We start from the raw sequence: 25,443 nt of genomic DNA, 5'->3' as shown, positions 1-25,443 counted from the left end.
AATCACAGTTTGAATACCTCAATTATCAAATTGCATAAATCACTACCTTTAGTCAAAACGTAAATCTTACCACCACATCAGTACTTCCTATACTTGACTGATGGCCCACTATGCTTGCTGGCATTATTCCCCAATAAGCTAACTCGCTCCTTCATTTGAATTCTCTTTCACTTAGAATTTAAACAAAAGGGGGGGGGGGGCAGAAACACAAATCAAATGATCAGGAACTAAGGAAGTTTTGTAAGATCCCCAAAGGAAGTTTGTTTTCTGAGTGCAGTCTACCTAGCTAGCTAATGTGCTGTGCAGAGATTGTCTGACTATATCTGGCAGGTCATCCATCCCTCTGCGCCACGTGACATCATGTTTTCCCCGAAGCCAGACACCTGCATATCCTATTCTCAACCTTAACAGAAACACATTATCAGGTTGCAAGGTATGAACACATAAATAGCTAGATTTTTTTTGAAAAAATGATTACACTCATGACTTTGTATCACTGCTTTTTCTGGGAGTAAGTATAATAAAATCAAGCAGAAATACCTTTTAATTTCTTCAAGGAGAACTAAAGATTGTCTGAAAACTTGGTGATAACAATACACACCACTGATTCCATGGGACAGAGTGTAAAGATACGTTTGTCCCCACAGGACTAGACAGGAAAACATTAAGTAAACTGGGGGAGCGTGAATGAAGGCCTTTCACAGGCAAAACTGCTTCTTTTCACAACGATGGCTCCTTTCAGCTGCTCCCAGCAATGGGAGTCACCAAAAATGCAAGACTCTGAAGAGCAAACACTGGGGAGCAAAACACCCACACAGCCCTGCCATGCGGTCACGGCAATGGCATCACTGCTGGTCATCTCAGTCACCCTAAGGTCGTTCTTATTTCCAGCGAAGGAGGGAAGTACAGAGTAGGAGGAATCAGCAAATGAGGGACACATCACAGAAAGTTACTGAGGAGGGAGCATCAACTACCTTAAAAGCATCTACTCCCATGTTCCCATAACTGAATTAAAATATGCTTTCCCAGGGCTCGGCACGATAGTGTAGCAGTTAAAGTCCTCGCCTTGAACACACCGGGACCCCATATGGGCACTGGTTCTAGTCCTGGCAGTCGCACTTCCCATCCAGCTCCCTGCTTGTGACCTGGGAAAGCAGTTAAGGACAGTCCAAGGCCTTGGGACTCTGCACCCACGTGAGAGACCTGGATGAAGCTCCTGGCTCCTGACTCCGGATTCGCTCAGCTCCAGCCATTGCGGCCACCTGGGGAGTGAGCCATCAGACACAAGATCTTCCTCTCTGGCTCTCCTCCTCTCTCTGTATATCTGCCTTTCCAACCTGAAAATATGCTTTCCCTTGTGCCCAGTGTGATGGCTCAACTGGCCAAATCCTCACATTGTAAGTGCTGGGATCCCATATAGATGCCAGTTCATGTCCCAGACATGCTACAACCAATCCAACTCCCCGTTCATGTTCTGTAAAAGTACTAGGGGGATGGTCCACAATCTCGGGACCCTGTACCCATATGGGAGGCCCAGAATAAGCTCCTGGCTTCAGATGGGCTCAGCTCTGGCTGTTGTGGCCACCTGGAGAGTATAGATGAGTTTTCTGTTTTTCCTTCGCTCTATAAATCTGATGTCTTTCCAATAAAAATAAATCCTTAAAAAAATAAGGTTTCGCCAATAAAAAGAATCACTGGATTTAAAGATACTGACAAGTGGCTTTTTAAATAAAATACTCATATACTAGTATATTTCAGGGCCCAGCATGAAGGCTAAATCCTTGCCTTGCATGAGCCAGGATCGCATATGAGCACTGGCATGCGCCCTGACTACTCCACTTCCGATCCAGCTCCCTGCTTGTGGTCTGAGAAAGCAACAGATGGCGGCCCAAAGCCTTGGAACACTGCACCCATGTGGAGACCTGGAAGAAGTTCCTGGCTCCTGGTTACAGACGGGCTCAGCTCTGGCTGTTGTGGCCATTTGAGGAGCAGACCAATAGGTGCAAGATCTTTGTCTCCTCTTGTAAATCTGTCTTTCCAATAAAAAAATAAATAAAATCTTTTTTTAAAAAAAACTATATTTCAAAATAGCTATTGAAATGGAAGTAAAATGCAAGTTGATTTTCATGCAAAAAGAATTTCAAAATTGAGGCTGGCACTGTGGCAGAGCAGGCCACAAAGACTCTGTCTAGAGCACCAGTATCCCCTATGGGCACTGGCTCAAGTCCCGCACGTACCACTTCTGATCGAGGTCCCTGTAATGGGTTGGGAAAGCAGTGGAGGAAGGTCCAAAATCGTGGGCCCCTGCACCCACGTGGGAGACCTGAAGCAGCATTGGATTGGCCAATCTACAGCTGCTGCAGCCATTTGGGGAATGAACCAGTGGATGGAAGGTATCTCTCTCTACTCCTTTCTCTGTAACTCTGGTTTTAAAATAAATCTCTTTAAAAAAAGAATTTTGAAATTCATGTATAGCTTATAATATGTATTTCCCACAAACATTAAAAAAACATATTATTTCAAAACTTTTGCACCAAAATCAACTTCTTTTAATCATACTTTTCCATGAGCTTTCTGAAGCTGGCTAAGTTCTAGCGAAAAAAATCCCCCAATATCAAAGGATACATGTAAAATGCCAGTTACGTTTCTTATGAATCCACGAAGGTCCCTACAATGCCTTCCATTCCAACTGAAAAGTGCACTCCCATTTTTTCCCAAATGATTGCATCAAATATTAATCATAATATACTCAGCAAATCATTAGTCTACCAGACCATAATACTTCAACATCCTAGCTCAAACGTGAACCAGTGTAAACACTTGCATGCGGAGGCCAGTATCACACGCAGTGTGTGAAGCAGCTGCCTGCAAGGCTGGCTCTAGTTCATATCTGCTTCCAGTCCAGCTTTCTGCTAGCATGCCCAGGAAGGCAGCAGAAGGTGCCCCAAGTGCACGCCATGGCCCCTGCCACACACATAGGAGACCTGGAAAAAGCTCCCACCTTCATCATGGTATAACCTAGGCCTTTGCAGTCATTTAGGGAGTTAACCACATCTGTTTCTCTCCTAAGTTTGCCTTTTAAATAAGCAAAATAAATCTTTAGGGGAAAAATAAAAAGCACCCAGCCCCGCAGCATGATCCTTTTCCCTCCACCCAACCCTCACCTTAACTATGAGGTCCACAGCAACAGAAAGTTATATTACTGGTATTTTAGGATCCAGAGTTTCTTCAATAGTTATCACCAGAAATGAGGCATTCAAACCTGAGTTCTATACTCAGGCACATCCAAAACACTTACACAAAGACCGTCAAAAATTGGTTAATTTGAGTCACTGTCATCACTCACTAGAAAAGGCCTTAACAGCCCCAGAGGTAAAAGATCTTCTTTATCACAGAGGAATCTGAACTCCCAATAAACACGGGAGCAGAGTAGGTGGTAAAGAGAAGAAAAGCTGACAAGCAGCCTCAGTAAGGCCTCAGCCATCAACAGTACTACTGGTTTTTATTATTTTTAACTCATACAACCCAGGGGGGAGCTTTCTGTTAAGTCCCTACACACAGAATTGCTTTTCAGCTGTCAATAGCCAACATTGGAAAATAAATACAGTCACCAAGTGTAGAATGGTGTTCCTGCAACCAGCAGGCATTTGGCTGATGCCGACAGAAAAAGGCAGGAGGCCAAGATATATAAGACCTCAAATTTGAAAGGAAGACAATTCTTCTCGCTAGCACAGAATCTGAAATAATGCAAAGCAGAAATAGGCCAAAGACCACCAGTCTCCACATTCGACAATCCTCATCTCTGAAAGCTGCTTATGGAAACTACTTCAGTTTTCTGTTACAACAATAATTATTTCTATGTGCGAAAAAAGAATAGGTCTGCCCTGAAAGTTTGGTTGGTTGGTTGGTAGGTTTCCCAATTGCTACTCTGAAGAGCTTGTTTCAAGCAAGCGGCTGAGTGGAATGGGAACTAGAAAAGGAGAAAGCAGATGAAAGAACTAAAACTACAGAAGGGAATTTCTACTTTACTCTCTTTGGCTCCTTCTACTGAAGAATGGCTTTCTGCCAAGATTTTCGTCAGGTTCTTAGCAGTGGAAGGGAACAACTGAGGTAAAAATACGGAAGTCAGGGGATGCTGCCCACTGCGTCCTGTGTTCCAGGAATCCACAATGTTCCTTCCCAGATGTTCTGGCTCAGGGAGAGAAGAGGATGTGGCAAAGAGTGCACGCAGGAGACTGCTGGAAAAGACCACCACCTGGATCTCCTGTCTGACTCTACTTGGCATGTCCTGGTTTCTTCCTGCACGTGACCTTGTGTGAGAGGAAGGACAACTTCTGAAAGAATGGAAAAAGCCTGAATCAGGCTAAAAACCTGAAAAGGGACTAGATGGACTCTAAAAGTAGTCAACAACCTGGTAATATGCTACACAAATGCAATGTCTGAATAAACTTAAAGATTAAAAAAAATAGTAAACTTGAGTCTACACCCCAGGGGAAGAAGTAATCTGTCTTAAAATAATAACTGCAATTTACTTTTTAACATATTTTATGATCTCACATATATGTATGAGGTCCCTGCAATAAATTCATAGAGAAAGGCTACCGGGGGCTAAGAGTAGAGGAGGTACAGGACTATTATTTAATGGTACATGATTTCAACTTGGGGTAACAAAAAGTTTTTGTAATCACATTAAAAATGGTCAATCAGGTTATATTTACTTGGCTGCAGTAAAATTTTTACATACATATGAGCCAGTGTTATTTGCACACAAAAAATGGTAAGCATTAATTTTAACAGCAGTCCTTGAAGAGCCAGTGTTTTGGCATAGCAAGTTAAGTCTCCACCTGTGATGCCAACATCCCGTAAGAGTACTGGTTCTAGTCTTGGCTACTTGAAACTGTGAGAAAAGGGGTGTTATTGGAAAACACTAAAGGTATTCAATATGTAGATGAGTGTAAATTATTTAGAAACACTGCATACCCAAGTATAAACAAAGGGCAAGAATCCAAGGAGGGTCTACTCTTGCATCACACATTAAACAGTCCTGGGTTCAGAATGCTGAACAGAGCATCAATCACTTTGGGCCTAACTGTGTTCTACAATTTGGCCAGACTTACTTTTATCATGAAGTGAAGTAGCTGCCTCCTCCTCCTTCTAGCTTCTACTATCATCTGCTCAAAATTACTTAAGAACTGTATATACTAACTGGTGTCTCATTTGCAGCATTTCCGCTCTCAAAAGAGGAGGAAAATGACTCTTTAGTCTGCAGTCCAAATGTAAAAGCTGGAAAAGAGTATCAGTCACCTCCTTACATGATGGTTATGTCCAAATTCACTGCTTTTCATACATATTCAGTGAATTAAAAATCAAGTGAGCTAATAAGCCAAGAAGATTCTACATTTTGCTTTTGAATAGAACAGCAACTCCAAGATTCAAGGTTTTAACATGGAACTGAGCAGCTGGCATTGCAGCATGGCACACTAAGCTGCTGCCTATGGCGCAGTCTTCCCCTACTACAGCACCGGGGCCAATCTGCTGTTGTGCTTCTGATCCAGCTTCCTGCTAACACGCCTGGGAGAGCAGCAGCAGACAGCCCCACGACAATGGCCCTGCCACCCACACAGGAGATCTGAATGGAGTTCCTGGTATCTGACTTCATTCTGGCCTAAACCAAGCCATCCCAGCCAGGAAGTAAAACAACAGATGGAAGATGAGCTGGTCTCTCCCTCTCCTCCTCCATCCCTCTGCATTTCAGTAGATTCTCTTATCTTCCTGCTTGAGAAGATAACAAACTTTCTACAACAAGTGCAGTAAATATCATTTAAAACTGTTTAACAGAAGCTAACATTTTATTTAGGCTCACAGAGGGAAAAAGTTGCAGAATTTTACAAAAATCAAGCAATCATTTAGGAGAGCCTTTATTTCACACATGAAGAGATGTCAACTGGCGTGACACACCATAATCAGCACATTTAGATACATGTTAAAGCGAACTAAGCAAACTCCCACTCTGGCGGGTGGGCTGAAGAAAGTGGCAAAGGAGACTCTGAGGGATTAGAACATAACAGGTTGTGCAGGGCTTACAAGACAGTGTCATTGTTAACATCTATGTTAATGGTCCTGAATAATCTTTTCAACATGTTCACTTAAAACATCAAAATGTGATGAAATAAAGCTGTTCTTTCTCTTGCCCCAGTGACCTTGAAAACACGCAGGCATTCTGGTTTCATTATTTCCTCTACGTATACCTACATTAAACCTCACTTTAAAGACCTCCTCAGGATAAATTCAAGGACAAAGAGGTTATGAAAAGTCAAGGGTTATCAAATTTACTCCTCAAGGCTTTACAAAACATTCAAGTTTCTCACTGCACACCAAGAAATGCAAACGTTAGCTGAGCTAGAGGTGGGGGGTGGATACACCATCTATGCTCTCCCTTAACAATCAAAGCATTATGGGAAAAACAGAGTTCCAACAAAAAGTACAATGATGAGAAAAGAACTCATTAAGAGCTAAAAATAAACCCTAATTCACAATATGCATAAGGATTTAGGAAAAAAAAAACAAGATGTAAAATTGCATCTGTTAAGCTAACCATTCCCTCATGGAAATTGCTCCTACCCAACCCCACACAAACTGAAATCTGTAGTTTGGGATGACTGAATGAAGCAAAGCTTTAGATGTTTTCAATGAATATTTCAATAGAAAAGAAAACAAAGGGGTAGCAATTTTTTTCCAAGCCCTTCAATTTGCTAACACGGCAGAATACTGAGTTTTTTAACATCTAAGTACTCAGGTCTCTGTATTTGATGATCTTACTTGACAAAAATCAGAATAGTTAGTTCATATTAAAGGGCTATTCATCTTAAGGAAGAGGATGGCCAATTAAAGTAAAAATAAGTCACAGTTAGGTCTTATCTAACCAATACTTCACAGCTCAATTTAAAAACCTACTAACCTTCTAGACCAAGGATAGCCCGTTTGGGAAGCTCAGCTCAGAGTACCTTCATATTTTGTCAAGCTAATTCGTCGAGTAGCATCCACACAATACCACGTAGAGCAATAACTCCACACTCCAGTGCTCGAGTTCCAAGAGGCTGATATAGCATCATTAGTCATCTTATCAGGCTCCCAAGTTCTGCCTTCTACTTCCTATTCCTACCTTATCCCACCCCTGGGAAACCAATTATGTTAGCCAAATCACCTAGAAAGCAAAAGACAGAAAATCAACTTTGCAATTTGCCCATAAGAAACTAAGAATTGCAGGACGATAGATATACTTGGAGATATTTAAAAAATCTTAAAGGAAAAAAAACGCCATACAATTAAATAAATATTAACAGATAAAAAAGAGAATAGAAAAAGGGAATAACCCCCAAGTGCCAGAAGCTCTTAGGGAGAAACAAATCTAGAGACCAGTAGCTCTCATTAGGCAACAAATAAGAAGTGTTCAGGCTGGGATTTGAACCCGAGTTTAACAATGTTCTTTCCAGGGTAACACCTCAGAGATGAACGCTCTTCTGGTCATTTCCCTAGCAGGAAAGGATACAACAGGCATTTTGTGGCTAAATTCAACCCAACACCTTGATTCGGAACTACCAGGAATGCAACAACCCAAGAGAGCACGGAGCTGCAATACATTTTACTACCACTGTGTTCACACCCAGTGCACAGGATAAGGAGGTTCCTCACAGTGCCATCTTGTTATTCTCCTGAAGAAGGTAGAAAGGCCAAACTGGACATCTTTGTCCTAATTTAGCACAATAAGGACAGATCATCTCTCAAGTTACCTAACAATTACATTTGGGATAAAAACTTCCTGAAGTTAGAACTCAAAGATAGTTCAATGTTCCGCTCCTTAATAATCTTTGGAAGAGGTGTGACTGCTGCTCTGTAGCCTACCACCACTAAAAATTTTGGATTTCCAGACACCATTATCAATGAAAAATGTTTCCAATGGTATCAAAATATTGCTATCCTCACATTTAGAAGAGTAAAAACCAATGCATTAAGGAGTAAAACACGCTAATTCAGTTACTGTACAGATCTGGCAAATCGAACGACACTCCCAAGCAAAATGCCAGAAAATATCTGTTAAAGTTGACCTTTTTTAGTTGGGAAACAATGCTCTGAGTTTCCACAGCTCTCAGAATTCAGCAGCAGCAGTGTACTCAGCTGAAAGTCAATTAACTCAGAACAAGCTCAAACAAAGTTGGCAAATTCTGAAGCACAGCTTTAGTTTCAACAATCCACTATTTTGTTCAGGAATATTCAAAGAGAAATGTTTCAATAGGTACAAAATAAAAATGCCTCATTCTATTCAGAATGTAGACAGAATTTTTAAAAGCAGCTGGTGCTACGGTCATTTAAAAAGTAAAGTAATGAAACAGAATAAAGACCAACAGCAACAAAAAAAAAGGCAGGTTGGGTTTTTACTGCACCATATGATGGAAAAGGGAGATGCATCAATTTCCTTTCTTAGGAAAAGGATTTTACCATTTGATAGATGTGCAAAAGGAGAAGAAATTCTGTTTCAGAATTTAATTGTTCTTTAACTTATTTTAATTCACCTGCTTCTTTCAACATTTTCACCATTTTCCGCAATTACTGTGATATCTACTAATATAATGAGCATTCTAACCATAAATAACCTGACCCAAGTGTCAACAGACTACTATTTAAAAACAGAAATTTCTGGAATAGCACAAGGCACACATGCACTCATTAACTATATGCAGCAAATCCTTCAAATCATGCTCTCATTTCCTATGAATCTGAACATTAACAAAGTTTGGGAGTTTTTATCAAACTAAAAAATAAAAGAAAAAGAAACTAAACATGTTTAGTTTAATCTACTGGTAAGAAAATATGACCATTATAGATGTCCCAATGACAGCAGTAACGTAATCGATGAGCAAGATCAACATTTTGAGATTTCATTATTGCTTAGTCTTTATCTATACGTTTAAGGTTTTTTTCCCACTATTTTTACTTGTTGAATGCTTTACTAAATGGAGTTTTAAGCCTGTGATTGTGAAGTGAACTGAAAGTATGCCAATATAAACTTTTTAAAAATGAAGTCGGAGGGTGGGTGGAAAATGTGGATAGCAAGGAGGGTTGGCTGTGAAGTACCATTGTCTCCTAAAGCTGTATTGTAGAACCCGTGGATTTTACACACTTCATAAAAGCTTTATATATGTGTGTGTACATATATGTCCATATTGATCAAAAAACTACAGAATGAAAACCCAACAGATTCAGCCTGGTTTTGTCAGTGTGTGTTCTAAAGAGCTGTTGGAAATTTACATAAATTGGCTTCTCAGAGTCACATGTCCTCTTCCACACTTAAGACAACGTGGTACAAAATAGGAAATGCCACAAATGTCAACCTCAGTAAATCAGGAAAACAACAATCCTCATGGTTTATCAACTCAAGAGAAGTGGTTCTTTCTTCAAATATTTTTGTATGCCTACAATAGATGTTTTCTCTGCAACTAGTGGTCATTTCATTACCTTAGGGTATATGCAGCAGCTGCACTGTTAATGTTTGCTAAAACTCATTCCATTGCACTGAAAAGGAGTCCAGCCCATGCCACCTCTAAACACTCCACTGTGATGTACTACTTGAACTAAAGTGAGGATCACCTTAATTTTTTAAAAATTTTATTATTTTATTTGAATGGGGCAGAGGAACTAAGAAAGATCTTCCAACTGCTGTTCTGCTTCCTAGAACACCTGCAACAACCAGGGCTGGCCAGGCTAAACCCATGGACCAGAAACTCAACTCAGATCTCCTAAGTGAGATGCAAGGACTCAAGTACTGAGTCCACAGCTGCTGTCTCCCCCAGGATGCATACGAGCAGCAAGCTGGATAGGATCAGAAGAACTACAAGCATAATTAGGTACTCAGATAAGGGATGAGGATGTCCCACTTCACCACAACCCAAATGCCACCCCAAAGGACTACAGGAGAGCAGATGCAGGAGCGCTCTGCCCCCCAAATGTAAAAACCATTGTGATCAGAAACAGAGGCAACAGAGATGAATCTGCTTAAACAGATCTTGCTACTTCTTTTCTTCCTTAGTTTCTCATATACACTTCTTAGCCACTTCCCCACAACCTAATGTCCCTCTAAGTCCAAACCCTTCCTTTGTTAAAATAGCACAGAAGCCCCCAAATCTTGAAGTTCTCCTTCCTCTCATGAGCTTCTGAGCAGGTAAAATATTAAAAATCTGTGCCTTTTCCCCAATTAATATACCTTTTGTTAGCGTAATTTCCAGATCATCAGATGTGAATCCTAACACAGTGGGGAGGAAGTTTTCCCTTTCAAACAGGGAAAAGAATAGTATCTAATCTCTTAAATGTTATGTTTCTAATTTCATCCTTCTGGAATCTCTGATCTAAACTAATCAACAGTGACATTGAAAACTGGTCTAAATACTCAGAGAAAAAGAGGCACCTAGAAGAATACCTTTTAAAGTCTTTCTCCAAAATTTTGCTGAAAGCTTCCAAAGTGATACAATTTTTTTAAATGACAGATTAAGCATGACCTTTGGAAGAAAAGGGTATAATGGAAAAAATAATTAGATCTAAAAATATATTGATAAGGATGCAAATTAAGTTTCTTCAGAACCTTTTTATCTATTAGAGATGTTTGAAAGTTCCATCAAGGGCTCTACAAACTTGAAAAAAGTTTCATCTTAGACTGACTGAGCCACCAAAGTTTGTAAGATTCAAAGGCACTATATTCATTAGCACACTATGTCTTAACCCTTATGCAGCCAAGCTCTCCCTATTCCTACAGAACTGGGAGCACACGGAGCCATTCTACCATCTAGACAATTAAACAGCACTGAAAGGGTGTAAGATAAGATGTTTACCCTAACTCTTCAACCTGCCCAGGTACCCTGTTGCATTCAACCAGTCAGCAAGAAGTAGAATTATTGATTTCTCGACAAACACCTACCAGGCTAAACATACAACTGTACTTACAGAACCACATTGCCAATGTGCTGACAGCCATTTGTTCCCTGTGACAGACAGACATCATCACAGGAAACAAGCACAATTAAATGTGGAGGTATATGTTAGGCTAATGAAGTATCATTTAGCTGTTTCAATTCTGAAGAACTATGACTGCATTTGTTTAAAAAGCAGGGGGAACTCCTAGGCCATAACACCAAAATTTAAAAATCTCATTCTGGGTCCAGCATTGTGCTGCCATTAGCGACACTGGAATCCCACTGAGTGCCAGTTCATGCCCCAGCTGCTCAACTTCCAACACCGCTTCCTGCTAATGGCATGGGAACACAAAGAAAGATGGCCCAAATGCTGAGGTCCCTGCCACTCATGTCAGAGAACCAGGTGAAAGTCCTGGTTGAACTGGCTCAGTGCTGGCTGTTGAAGTCAAATGTGGAGTGAATCAGTGGATGGAACATCACTTTGTCCCTAACTCTAACTCTTTCAAAATAAAAACAAACAAACAAACAAGACTTATTTCTTTAATCACATTCTGGGGGCCAGGGCTATGATGTCAGTAATTCTACTTCTAATCCAACTCCCTGCTAAAGTACCTAGGAAAGCAGTGGAAAATGGTCCAAGTACCTGAACTCCGGCCACCACATGGCAGACCTGGACGGAGGTCCAGGCTTCTGGCTTCTACTTGGCCTAGCCTAGGCTGTCACGGCTATTTTGGGAGTGAACCACGGGACAGAGGACGTGTGTGTGTGTGTGTGTTCGCTATAGCTCTGCCTTTCAAGTAAATAATAATGAATCTTGTAAGAAATATATCACATTCTGATCCAATGAGCAAGGATCAAAACTAGCATTAAGATTCTCAGGAAGCAATAGCAACAAAGCAAAACTAGGTGGAGTTGAGGGGAGGAGGGCTTTCTTACCATACAAGGCACTGTCTGTTTAGAGCTAATCAACGTACGCAGAATCTCCCTGAATCCCTGAAGTGTCTGGGTTTTTGTTTTGATTGGTTTTGTTTTGCTTTGTTTTCATTATTTTGTCTGAAAGCTTCCCGTTGGCAGCTGATAGGGTCTACACGGGACCAATCTCAAACAATTCATAGAAACCACCATACCAATGTAAAACAAGTAACACTAATGACAAGGCCTTCAACTAATTACTTACCCCTTCTTTTAACTGAAAAAAATAACAGTGACAGAGTACTTATCCTTGATTTTGAGCTACTCACATGCTCACTTTGAGAGACATTCAGAATCAATATAGCCTCATGACTTTTAAGCTCTAATTTCCAGAAACGCTAAAATCAATTCATCAAAGAGCAATGCCAAGGAAACATCATCACAAGGGAACTTAAGTTTTCCAAAGAATTAAGTACTATAGTTTCCGAGCTTATCCAACCACTCGAGAGCCAGAATTCAGGCAAGCCTAGATATTCGTGGCTCCACAGCTCTGCAAAGTGTCCAGCAAGACACGAGTAACCGAAGTGACTGAAGCGCTGCACTGCGCTGCACAAGTTGATTCATCAGTTCTCTGCACAGCATCAAAAATTTTTTCAAACTTCCCTTTGCTAAAAGAAGTAGAGCTGGATTTGGGGGCCAGAGGACCAGAATACTGCCACAGTTTTACAATATTTTGGAGAAGTATGAATATCTTTGTTGATGTTATTCAATCTCCACTCCTTGATTCCCCCTTCCACTCTCCCTTCAAATGAAAATACACTAGTTAGAAGACACCCTCCCACTCACAGCTATATCCCATAATAAATTCCTAAGTGGGCCCTATGTTTACTTTCTAAATGAGTTTTATTGCAAAACAAAAGGAAAGGAGGAGATTGCCACAAAAAGGGATCTGAACACGAAAATTGTTACCCTTGCTGTGTACATAACGCCTGTCATGTTTAAAGGCTCTGGTTAGGGTCACCAACGAAGACTTTTCTGGCTCTAACACTCTATTAGTTTATTCGCTCCTTAAATCATAAAATCTACTTCCCTTCTTTACAATGCAGCATCAGCAGGTGCCACGGACTCTGAAGTACATTTAGATCTTAAAGGGATGGACCAGTCAACTCAGATGTACACACAGCCATAGCTTCTCATGCTGAATGCCTATAGGTGGAAAACATGCACGAGCATAAAACTGGGCAGAAGCTCAGAGACAACTTCGCATCCAACACAATAGAATGTAAGCTACAGAGAAGACAATAGTTGTTTCTGAAGGCATTTCTTAATGTACTTCCCTAATCCTCACTCAAAACAGTGACATTAATTTGCTAACTTGTCTACAATTTTAAAATTATATGCTTTCTTTTATGGCTCAGAAAAATGGCACAGACTCTCCTGACTATGGGTTTTTGGAACTGAAATTACACTTTCCTAATTCAGCAATAAGTTTTCAGAAAAGTGAAAGGAGAGATTTCAAATTTTCCTCAAGAGCAACTTCAAAATCATCTTGAAAGCTTCACAACTACTGCTCACGTACCCATAAAATCAGAACACAGACACCTGAACCAAACGCTCCTCAGGAGATCCGGTCAGCTGGCCACTGAAGCGAGAAAGCAAAGAAGTCTGATCTGTCCTGAAAACACCACAAGGTAAGAACTCCACAGAGAAGAGTCCAAAGTCCCACAATTTTTCCCAAAAACCTTTTTAGAGGTATGTTAAAAGCATTTCTTAGGAAGATAGCCTACTTTGCAAAGTACAACGATACAGAATCCATTTTTGGAGAACTACCATTTACTACTTTTTTCAATGTACATATTTACTAAGAAACAGAATGATGGAGGCCAGGGGGTTCTAAGGTAAGTTTTGCTTGTGGCGAAATGTCAAACCCTCCTGAAAACAGGTTGAAAATGAAATGTCAAAGGGTCAAATCCAAACAGTGTCACTGGAAGCAGAGGTGCTTTGTAATCAGATTCACCTAGTCCGTTTTTTAAGCTGATACTCACTGTCACGTATGCCCATCTTGTGACACATTCACACTTTGTCAATATTCACAGGTTAGGGAAGATTTCAGATTAAACTGCATGATAACAGTCAGCAAATGATTCCAAGTATTTTCATTGCAGCACGTTAAGTAGAAATCTACTGACCAACACACATCCCCAAAACAGATTCTACAAAGAAGGCTAAGAGAATCTCTAAATCAAATGATTTGATTTGATGTGTGTAGGATTTTTCAAGACTCTTATGATTATGATCTGCAGTGTAGATCTCAGAACCACTTAGTGGTATTTCTCAAATGTGTCTTTAACAGTAAACTTACACTGAGGAATAATTACAACTATTTCGTGAAAGCTTAGAAGTCATATTTCAAAGTCCATACCCATTATGAAATCTCTTAGGTACGATATTGGTTTACCAGATGTTTTTAACTGACATTGTTACCACAGTGGAAATGTCCATTACTACTGTCTGTCACTGGAAAGATAACGGCAGAAGGTAAAGGAACTGGACAGTAAACCCAAATAAGGCTTTTAGCTAACCATATATTTCAGATTCACCACATGGTGTATGTTCCTATTATCAGTACCTGAACACCAAAGCCAGCAAGACAAAGAATGTGAAGAAACATCCTCAACTAAGTCCACTTTGCTAGGTAACAGGTTCAGTAAATGGTGTGATGTATGTTCAACTCTCGTCTCTGGTTCACCTTGAATTACTTTACTTTTTAAAACTGTTTATAAACTCCACATATATTATTCATACTCATTTAAGGAAATGAAACTGCAAAAATCTCATGTACCTAGATCTCAATGTTCAAGGACATTAACAAGAAACTTCCTGATGAGATCACAGTGAACATCAAGTACCTGGTCAGTCGGGGCAGTGACAATAAACTTTTGCCTGATCTCAAAGCACAAGTCTAACAAGTTCAATCTGCAACTCAAGAAAATCAGCGTAAAGAGGGATGGGATCTTGCAGTCTTGGCAACTGCATGGGTAAATCCATGATCTCTAGAGAAGTCCAAATAGTTCTTAGAAAGGTACTGAGGTAGTAGTGCTTCCCTTTCTTCAACCTCCACCTCACTTTGCTGATCAAAACCTTAACTCATGAACTGATGTGTTGGGGTCACTGTGGCATAGTGAGCAAGACATAAGCCTGCAACACCAGTGTCCGAAATGGCACTGCTTGTGTCCAAGCTGCTCCGTTTCTTATCCAGCTTCTTGACAACAGCCTGAGAAAACAGTGGAAATATGCCAAGTGTTTCAGCTCCTGCCACTCACACGGCACAGCCTGATGAAGCCCCTTGCTTCGGCGTGCCTGGTGCTAGCCACTGCAGCCATGTGTCGAAGCACTAGTAAAGAATTCTGATTCCTGGGCCCAGGCACAGTGGCCTAGTAGCTAAAGTCCTCGCCTTGAATACACCAGGATCCCATATGGGCACCGGTTCTAATCCCAGCAGTCCCACTTCCCATCCAGCTCCCTGCTTGTGGCCTAGGAAAGCAGTCAAGGGTGACCCACAGCCTTGGGACCCTGCACCCACGTGGGAGACTAGGATGAGCTCCTGCCTCCTGGCTTCGGATCAGTGCAGTTCCAGCCATTGCAGTCACTTGGGGAGTGAATCAGCACATGGAAGATCTTCCTCTCTCTCCTCTATATATATGACTTTACAATAAAAATAAATAAATCTTTTAAAAAAAAGGAATTCTGATTTCTGAGTCCACTTGTTCACTCTCTAAGTATGCTTGGCTTTTACAAACATTCAGTTTGTAAGTAATCTGATAAATACAATCACTCAAATTTAACAATAATGAAAAAAAGCCATGAATTCTCACTACATTTGATGTATTTTTCATGTTTAAAAACAACTCCTACAGGGACTATTAGCCCTTCTATGGAAAGCACACGCATCCTAATTAGGTTGTGGCTTTCTCTGAAAACTTAGTCAAATATTTAAACATCCCAAGGAGATTTCCCATGACCTACAATTCAAAATGTTACCATCATTAAAACAAAATTACCTTTTTGATAAGAGGGATACTGATATACCACTTCTTCCTTTCCTTGTTAAAGAACAGATCTCATTATACTTGCACTCCATCAGTGCAAAGATTCATACACTGACGACGTGAATGTTAGCATTTACTTTACCAAACAGAAGCACTATATTAAATTAAGGGAAAGGACATTGTAAGAGTTGGTTTTCTCCTCCCTCTCTCATAACCTCAATATTCTCTTTCTACCTCACTGTTTAGATGATAAGTCACAGAAGCATAGGAAACTGAAAAAGGAAAAGGTTAATAATTGCTTCCCTGGGGTACAGACACTTTTAAGATATTTTCCAGATAAACTGCCCAGCGTAGGCAAAAGTTAGAATACAGATTGCCTTTCCTTCAGAAGGAAAAAAGAAAGCTTCTATAACTAAGTTTCACAGTGTTGATATAGCTAGTTAAGGAAAAAATCTGGATGTGTAAACCCACAGCCCTGAATGATTTACCAGCATAAATGTAAACGCTTTCTTGTATCTTCTAACGCAATTTTTTACATGTGATTATTTATACAAGACTGCATACCTGTTATTTTGTCTCTTACAAGCTTACAGGACTCTATCTCCCCAATGCTCCCAAAAAGACTCTTTAGTTCTTCCTGGGTCATGTTCTGAGGAAGGTAGTTGACTATTAAGTTGGTCTTGCTGTCCTCCGTGTTCCCAGAGTCAACTGGCGACGAGCAGTTGTTATTTATGGTGGTTGGACCATTGGCTGTGTTATTGCAAGTTGGCCCATTAGACAGTTGTGTTTCCATGGCAGCAATTACCTGCTAAAAACAGAGAAAATAAGAAATGTCAGAATTCATATTTCACAACCTATTAGAGATTCCATCCAAGAGTTTAAACACCTGTCACTAAACACAAGTCATTCTGCTGGAATTACAACAAAGCTTCAACAAAAAGTGTAACGCCTACACTAATTTGCACTTCATATTAAGCTATTCCACCTAAGATTAGAATTACATTTTCATATACATATTCCACACATGCACATAGGTATAATTTAAAGTTTAAATCATTTCTAGACTCGCATTCTAGTCTATTCTCATACCCTTACTCACCTGTAGTGTCCTTTAAAGAGGGTATTGGGACCAGGGGCATACAATTGAATCTTGACTAAACATGATATTTGAAAAATCAGTACTTAACATGCTATCAAAACAAACCAAAAATGATATAACTCAGAAGGCTTTCAATTATCTAAACAGGTTCAGTATTCTAAATCTGACCTTCATTAACTTAAAATCAAGGAAAGAACACTTTAACAAAATATAAGTTTGTCAACATGTACTGTTTTGGTTACATATTGAGAATATTTTGAATTGACAACAACTTGTACTTCTACCATTGGCAGGAAATAAGAAAAATAGGGAGTGCAAAGGATTTGTAGGGTAACTTGGGAATAAAGCTATAAATACTTTGCCTACCATGTAGAACCTAACAGGCCATCCTTGTCCACCTTAGCAGCTAAAAATCACAAGTAAGGCAAATGATCTAGAGCATTAGAATGATATCCCAAACAATGCAACATGGTATTTTTGCCTTGGCTCTGATTTCAAAGAGCCATTTCTGAAGAGCCATTTCTCTTCAGAGAAGGAAAAATAACCACACACATAAAACTGTCCATTATCCAGGCCACCAAAACAATAATATAATTATATGTCAACTTTGCAAACAGACCAGCCCAAGAAATTTTCTTTTGAGCACAAAAGCCTGTTGAAAAATACCAGTAATGAGATACCTATGAACTCCAAATAACCAGATAAATGCCAAAGTGGGGGGAGGGTTTGCTTGGGAGATAGCCTCAAACTACTGAAGCTAATCTGAAAATCACTCATGAAGCAATTTTGGATACAGGTTTCATTAAAAAAAAAAAAAATTCCATGCTCTTCTGAGCAAGAGTCCACAAACCATAACCCCGTATTTGCCAAAAGCAACCAGCAACAGCTATCTAACACCAAGAGTGCAGGGCAGGGGTGGGGGTGGGGGTCCAAAAATCACAGCATCACTAAATACACCATCCTTCGCATTCCATCCAAGATACCTCTCCGCTCCACAAAGGACCACTTCTAACTCTGAAAATGCTCAGTGAATGGGATGCTAGTTTCAGGGAAGTTTTTAACGTAGAAATACAAAAGAATTTAAGGCAAAGAAAAACTAAGATGGAAAGAGTGTTACAAGAGAAAAAAAAAATTTTAAAGCATATTGCTTAGGAAAAACACGAGGCACACCAGTGGGTAATGCACAGGAAGAAATCCATATTGCCACAGATATACAGAAAAAGGTGGCAGCACCGCTCTGAGAGTGGCCAGCTGACCAAGCGGAAACTGGTCACACTGGACAAGCGATTTAAAAAAAAAAATAAGGAAAAACAGGAGACAAAACCAGAATGGCTAGGAAATATCCAACAACCTGCAACCTCTCCACGGCTTCATTTCCTTCTCAGAGTAATAGGTATGTGTTTGACCAGCAGCAAGCTGTCTTTCTCAGGGAATATTTAATGTGGTAAAGGAAAATAAAACCTTAGAAAAAATATGAAATTCAAGTTGTAAGTTTTACTGTTATTAAGAAACCTATATGAAAACTGAGAAGGGAAGTTTCAGATTTCCTAATACAGCAGAACTGTTCTGGTGTGCAGAATATTAGCTGCAGAATGCCTTTTCCACAGCAAAATCCTTGTGAGGTTAATCACCGCCCAGCAGTTATGAAAACACCGAGATACAGGATGAATGTAATCAAAGCCAATTAAAACAAATCAATTTTTAAAAGTCGGTATATATGTAGAAACAGTGAGAGCCCCAAATGTGAGACTTGGGCTAAAGCTCACTGGAATGGCATTTCAAATACAGTGTTCATTGACTGAAATTAGCAAGATTTAGCAAGGACAACAAACACTCCTCACTTAATTGCACATTTATTTCCATTTTCAGGTGGCAAGAATGAGCTCCTACACCAACATTCAAGTGAACAGCTGCAGTAGGCTGTGTGCGCTGAAAATTATAGCATCTTTCAGCTATAGGACCATCTGCTCAGATTAAAATGATACTAATGTGCTATATTTTACAAATAATGCATATTCCATTGATAGGCTCAACACAACTGTTCACAGAATGCAAACTCCTTCAACAGCTACTGGGCAAATAATTTCCATCCAGATTTACAATTTCAACCTTTTTTTAAAGCATCAGGAATTGTAAATAACTTCAAAATTTAGTAACCAAAAAAATACATAGTAAACAGAATGTAAAGAATTATGGTAACTTAGTATTCAGACCATACCAAAACTTTTTTTTTTTTTTTGCTTTTTAAAAGAAGCTTATCACTGTTTTGAGTCTGCACTAAATCCTAATTTATATTATAAAAAGTGACATACCAAAGCATGGTTCTGATGCTACATGTACCGCTATAGTTAAAATTGTAATGTGCTTTAAGTCCTAATGATGGCCATACCACAATAGGTTAAATGTGAGTATAATTAATATGCCAAATGGAAAGTTCAAGTGTTTGGTATGGCCTCAGCACTCCTGCAACATGCTAAAAAATAGTAGCCTACAGAATTTAAGAAAAATCCCACAGACCCCGGTCCAAGGCTCTGCTGCCCACGAACCACTTCTAAGCAGAGAAGCCACATCACACAGTCTGACTGCCATGTTAGTTTGGAGTTGCCGTCTGCAATATGGACACAAAAAGTACCGTATGTTAGATGAGCAAGATAATGCAACAAATCAGCTTGTACAAAATTTACAGTGATTGTATTGATATTCCCAGCACGTCCATGCAGTGTGGCTTAATTGAATTTGAGGCAATTCCAATCTAATCTTTCCAAATTCAGTTTAACATGTAGTTTTCTTGTACAAATGTAAGCATTTTAAATTAAATGCCTGAGCTTAAAACAATATCTACTGCTTATCTTGGCATTTACCCTAAAATCTACCTTAAACCACATCTCAAAAATTAAAAATAAAATGAAGCAAAATACTGCATGCTGACCTGTCTCTTAAGGATATGGGAGAAGGGAGGAAATGCAAATGAAATTTAATAGTGAGAAAAAAAGCGGTCATGCAATTCATAAATGACTGCTTTGTTTGAAAGCATGCTTTGCCCAAAATATTAAAAGGGCATTAAGAGAAACTATATTTGCCCACATTCTTACATTATACTACAAATGATCCTTAATCTTGAGACTTAAAATTAAAAGTGAATTGAAACCCTGTGAGGTTATTCTACCACTATAGTCAAACTGGTTTCTAACAGTTTCACTGAGAATTGTTCACATATACTAAGAGGCAGTAAACCAGCATCTTTCAATTGAAATAATTGGACCAATAAATAGGATAGTTTGGAGTAATGCTTGTATAGGATGTCAGCTTTGTCCCTGGACGAAATCAAGTGAACATTTTTTAATATGTAAATTGTAAACCCAGCACGAATTGAAATTAGTGCTGCTATGAGGCCTCCAATATAGTTAATGGGCCATTTACCACTTATTACAACTTGCCCAAACACTCAACACCGCCATGATAATGGCACAAAAGCCTGAGTTTACTTCTTAGGCATATTTGCAGATGCTGTCAATGTCAATGAAATAATCAGAAAACTTTTATCTCTGAAAATAGACAATATAAACAAAGGAGGGCTAGAATGTTTTTTTCACTTTTGGAATCATTAAAATTCCATCCTCTGAATTAAAACCAGGCTGTAAGTGATTTAACTCTGGAAACTAGCAATGACATCAATAACAAAGAATTCCATTTCTGGCATCTACCAGGAAGGTGTAACTACTCTGTACAAGATGCCATGAAACATTAGAAACCTTCTTCCCTTCTCCCACTGGAGCCAGAGAACATAACTGGATTCTGTGTTTTCAGAAAAGCTACTTATTCTTCAACTGAACCTGTGAAAAAGTAATATGCTTCATACCCATGAAATACTATTACCAGAACCCAACTGTGATTAGACCAGATGAGGACAGGAATACCAAAGCCCCGACAGATTAAACCCAGGCTAAAATAACATCCTGGACACCCTGTGGAGTTAGTATCTAAACATCTCTCCTACATAAGACCATAGCTTCAACCTCAACGGCTTCTGTTCCTTCCATTCCCTCGCAGGCGGGCACTAATGGGTTAATCCACAGACACCCCTCTTTCTGAAAGCCCCAGGGAGAAGAATCATCACTTCACTGCCCCAACTTGCTAGGAAGGATGTGTATGGAAAAATATTCTACTGCACTTTCACATTTCCAGCACCCCAGACAGTCTCTCAGCTTGAGGCAGACACATACCTTTATGGGAAGTTATAAATAAGTTGCTCACATGGCCCTTACCTTTATGCTGGCCAACAATTCAGTTACTAAAAATGTAAAGCTACTTCCCCTTCACTTAAGGACAGGAGACTCTGCTCTACTCAATCTACCACAGACAACTGGGCTGTGCACTATTTATAGATCCCACTGCCTCTGAAACTCTTTGGCAGGGAAAAAAAAAAAAGGCCATATTCCAGTGAAACAGCCATTAATTTTATGGCTTAAAAAAATAATATTTCAATATATGTTCACCTCTTAATTTAGACATCAATTGTGACACTTCAGACTGCTTTTCCTCCTGTTACTCTCCACGTAATAATTTATGAAAAGGCACTTTAACACAGATCAATCTAGAATATTCTCATCTTTCACGGGGCTCCAAAAGAGCCCTTAGATTTGACAGAAGCATGCACTGGGCTATTTGGGGAGCTAGCTCGACCTCTTCACAGCCACAGTTTTCTTCCTTCAAACCCATCAAGGCTTTTAAACTGGATTTGAACTTTTTATTTTAATGACCGTATACTTTAACATCTGTAGTTTCCACTATAATGAAATTTAGAAACACTTCAGCTCTTTCCTACCTGGGAACAGTACAAATTTGAAAAACCAAAGTAACCTAAGAGTTTCCTAGTCAGAGAAAATCTTTCTGTTCAAAAAATTTGAAAACTAAGGTCACTAGCATCCTCACCCATTTTAAATATCTTAATAAAAGCCACCAAGCAAGACAGCGTGCTAATGGGAGATGGTCGAAATGTGTTGAGGACCTCCACGTTCATTTGATGTGTCTGCAAGGTAGAAAAGGGGCTTCCACAACCCAGACACCACCTGATCTGAGACCAGACCTCTGCAGGCTGAAGGCACAATGGGACTGCTGAGGGTACAGCACAGCCCCTGGGAAGGCTGGTCCAACCTGCAGCCCACTGCATTGCTGTGGCAACCTTCCTGGTCTGGGCTCTCATCTTCCTCTGTACCAACAAATGACAGTACACCACAAGGTCCTGCCTCATTCTAATCCACCCTGATACTATCTCCTCAAGGCTCTCCTCAAACCCACCAGTTCCCTATCAAATTAAATGCAAACCATTCGACATAAACATTATTGTTACTAATCCACTCATCAAGCACCTAAATATCTGAATGCATCTCCTTGTACCCTCCATTCTGGCTTTGCTCATCCAGTTTCATCTCCAAACTCACTCTATTACCACTTCAGATATTTGTACAGATCAAACTTGCAAAAATGCATGCAATGTCAAGAATAGCTCCTTCACAGATTAAAACATGAAAAGACAATTTGCCTCCATAAATACAAACCTGGCAACCTGTTTTCTTATTCTATTTCCAGTAGTTCAAACCAGAAATCATTATGAAAGCATTATTGCTGAGTTTTGGCAAATGCCTCACCCCAACTACCCTTACTAACTGAAATCAAATCCCTGTTCTATTCATCTTGGGAGGCACTAGTTGTGAGCTTTTATTTCAAAAACCTATCATGCCAACCAGAAAACCCTGGTAACACTTCCAAACACAACACCAAGTGAGTGTGATTTCAATGGCCGAAGCAACAGTAAATGCAAACATGTACCATTTAAAAAGTACACCCCTTTTGATACAAAGGCTTCTGGGAACCCATCATGACTAAGTGCAAGATCGCAAAGCATTCTGATACTGACTTGAAAATGTTCGTCAAACAAATGGTAATGCCTCTGAAAACAATCAGGCTAGGGACAAGGACAATATTCTCAGGTTGGAACGGCCAGGCTTGTGCGTGAACTAGAATGTTCAGCAATTCGAGCAGTACCAGCAGGACATCAATCCAGGGCAGAGCCTTTCTGTGACCACTTCCGATCTCCATCTAAAAGCTGAACAGAAGACACTTCTTCCTAAAGCCTAAGCAAAAAAAATCTGGCCACACATAGGAAGTCAGTTTCGCCATGAGACATGTTCCTTCAGGGAACTCAAGGAAGGGCTGGAAAAGCACTGGTGAGAAGCTCACCTCCGGGAGCCAGACGCTCACTAGGGGCTCACCTCCAGGAGCCGGGAGCTCACTAGGGGCTCACCTCTGAGAGCTAGTAAAGCAGCTCATGGGATCATCTGTCTAGAAGAAATCGCCGACATAGAGAACACTTTCTCTTTCATAGATCATTAAAATGGAATTTTCAGAATATACTCCTGGTTATGAGTAATTAATAAGGAAGAATAAGATCAAGTCTAAAACCACAGGGTTAGCCTAGAAACCATAGAGGACATTAATTACATGGCTTTCTTTAAGCATCTTTGCTTTATGCTTCCTGAAACAACAAATGCTGGTACTTTGCATTTTCAAGGGATTGCCTCAATTCTAGAGTCCCTGTTCCCTTCACTCTATGCCCACATCATTGAACTGTCCCACCAGCTCCTACAGACTGCTCAATCTCCAACTCAGATTTCTGGCCATGGGGCTAACAAGAGTCCAAAAGCTGCCAGAAAAGAAATGAAACGGCTGCAGGAGTCACAGGGAGGAATGTTCTCTGGCAGCAAACATTAACATTTTCTGTCCCTTAGCCCCTGTGACTCCTATAGACAAAGTAGAATGTCCCCAATGCCAATCTTTCTGAGGTTTTATAGTTCCAGAGCTGGCATGATGAAAAAACTTTGAGACTAGAGAGCTGACAGCAATGAGTTGAGGATTCCAAGTCCTTCCCTTCACTGTGGGTCCTATATAGGGACACATGCTAAGCACTAGAAAAGGAAAGATCTGGTTGGAAAGATGTAATTAAGCTTCACAGCCTGCTCTGCCATCCACACAGCAAACATTTACATGCAACTCCCGGGAAGTCAGAACAGCCTTGGGTGCTGGAGGGCAGCAATGAAAACATATGCTAGAGTATACATTTACAGTGAGAGATACCAAGAAGGAACACCTATGAGGGATCAGTGCGTTTGGACAGAAGCGTTTGAAACAAACGAAAGTGTCCATCAATGTGGAGATGGGCAATTAGTTAAGTTTTCAGCATTAGACAGCAGGTCTCAAAGGTGAGCTGAGCCAAGGTTTCAAAGAGACACTGCGGTACGTACAGTGATGCACCCCCATCCACCAGGTGCTCACCTTCTACTACCTAAAGTCTGTGAATGTCATGTAACACAGCAGATCAAGATGAACGTGGAATTAAAGCTGGCCCAAAGGAGAAAGGAAACAATGAAACCAATTACCCCTCAGCCTCCAAAGGGAATGTATTTGCAAGCACCTTGAAAGCCCTGGGAGACTGTGACCCAAGGCGGTCTTCTAATCTTCAGAATCACAAGGGAAGCTTGTGGTGTTTTTAAGCCCCTAAGTGCACAATTACTTGCTCCAGGTGCAACAAAAAAATGCAGCCTCCATGTGGGGTTTCTAGGAGAGGTACAGGCAGGGAGACCAGCCAAAACAAAGCTGTTCTTTGCTGAACAGCAAGGAACCATAGGGAGACTAGAAGATAAGTCAAAGTAATGAGGCCACACAGGTTCTTGATGGAAGAAACAACAGAAATGTTCTCAACAACAGAGTAGCAACATAGAAATACATATATGCTTATGTGTATTTATAAATATAAAAAAGGAGTGACAATAAATACGATTTGGTTGGCAGGAGGACTCAGCAAGTTTGGGAGCCGTTACATGAGTGAAGAATCAGACAGTCATCCAAGTGTAGGGTAAAGAATGACTCCCACCAGAGCAATGCCAGAAAAACTGTCAGCACATTCCAGATACACTCAGAAGGAAGCAGGCATTAACACACTGTACTTTAATTACATCAGCAAAGTGCTTATATCCAATATCAAGAAGTTTGCTTAGAGTCAAACAAAATCTACCAAAGCTCTTATTCTGAGCCCTAGGCATACAAAATATGGAGCAGGCATTGTGGTCGTGGGTAAAGTGGCTGCCTGATGTCACCCAGCGTAAGTACCAGTTCCAGTCCCAGTGGCTCCATGTCTGACCTAATTCCCTTCTAATGGCCCAGGGAAAAGCAGAAGATGGGAGCAGAGGACGTCCCTCCCAGGGCCACTCACATGGGAACAGGATACAGACAAAGCTCCTGACTTTGACCTGCAGCCCTGACCCCTGCACCCACGTAGAGAGTGAATCAGTGAAGGAAGACACCTCTCTCCCTCACTGAAATTCTGAAAAAAAAAAAAAAGGAATAAATAAAGAGATTTTATGAA

General features: G+C 40.2%; 1 protein-coding gene across 15 annotated transcripts in view; it reads right to left on the bottom strand.

The window, feature by feature from the left end:
- Positions 1-25,443, bottom strand: part of ELAVL2 (ELAV like RNA binding protein 2) — a 169,743-nt gene that overhangs the window by 54,142 nt on the left and 90,158 nt on the right. For 8 of the 15 annotated variants that reach the window (XM_036496624.2, XM_036496625.2, XM_036496626.2 and 5 more), the window contains exon 2: positions 16,487-16,730. In XM_036496624.2, coding sequence (XP_036352517.1) covers positions 16,487-16,730 — 244 coding nt within the window. Of the gene's footprint in view, positions 1-16,486; positions 16,731-19,538; positions 19,634-25,443 lie in introns of those variants that run through there. The other 7 variants (XM_036496609.2, XM_036496613.2, XM_036496622.2 and 4 more) reach the window with 3 other exon arrangements.

This window comes from Ochotona princeps, chromosome 14 (assembly GCF_030435755.1).
Source record: "Ochotona princeps isolate mOchPri1 chromosome 14, mOchPri1.hap1, whole genome shotgun sequence".
NCBI classification, from domain to species: Eukaryota; Metazoa; Chordata; class Mammalia; order Lagomorpha; family Ochotonidae; genus Ochotona; species Ochotona princeps.
The sequence above is the reverse complement of the archived record's forward strand: the minus strand, read 5'-3'. Positions and strand labels throughout refer to the sequence as shown.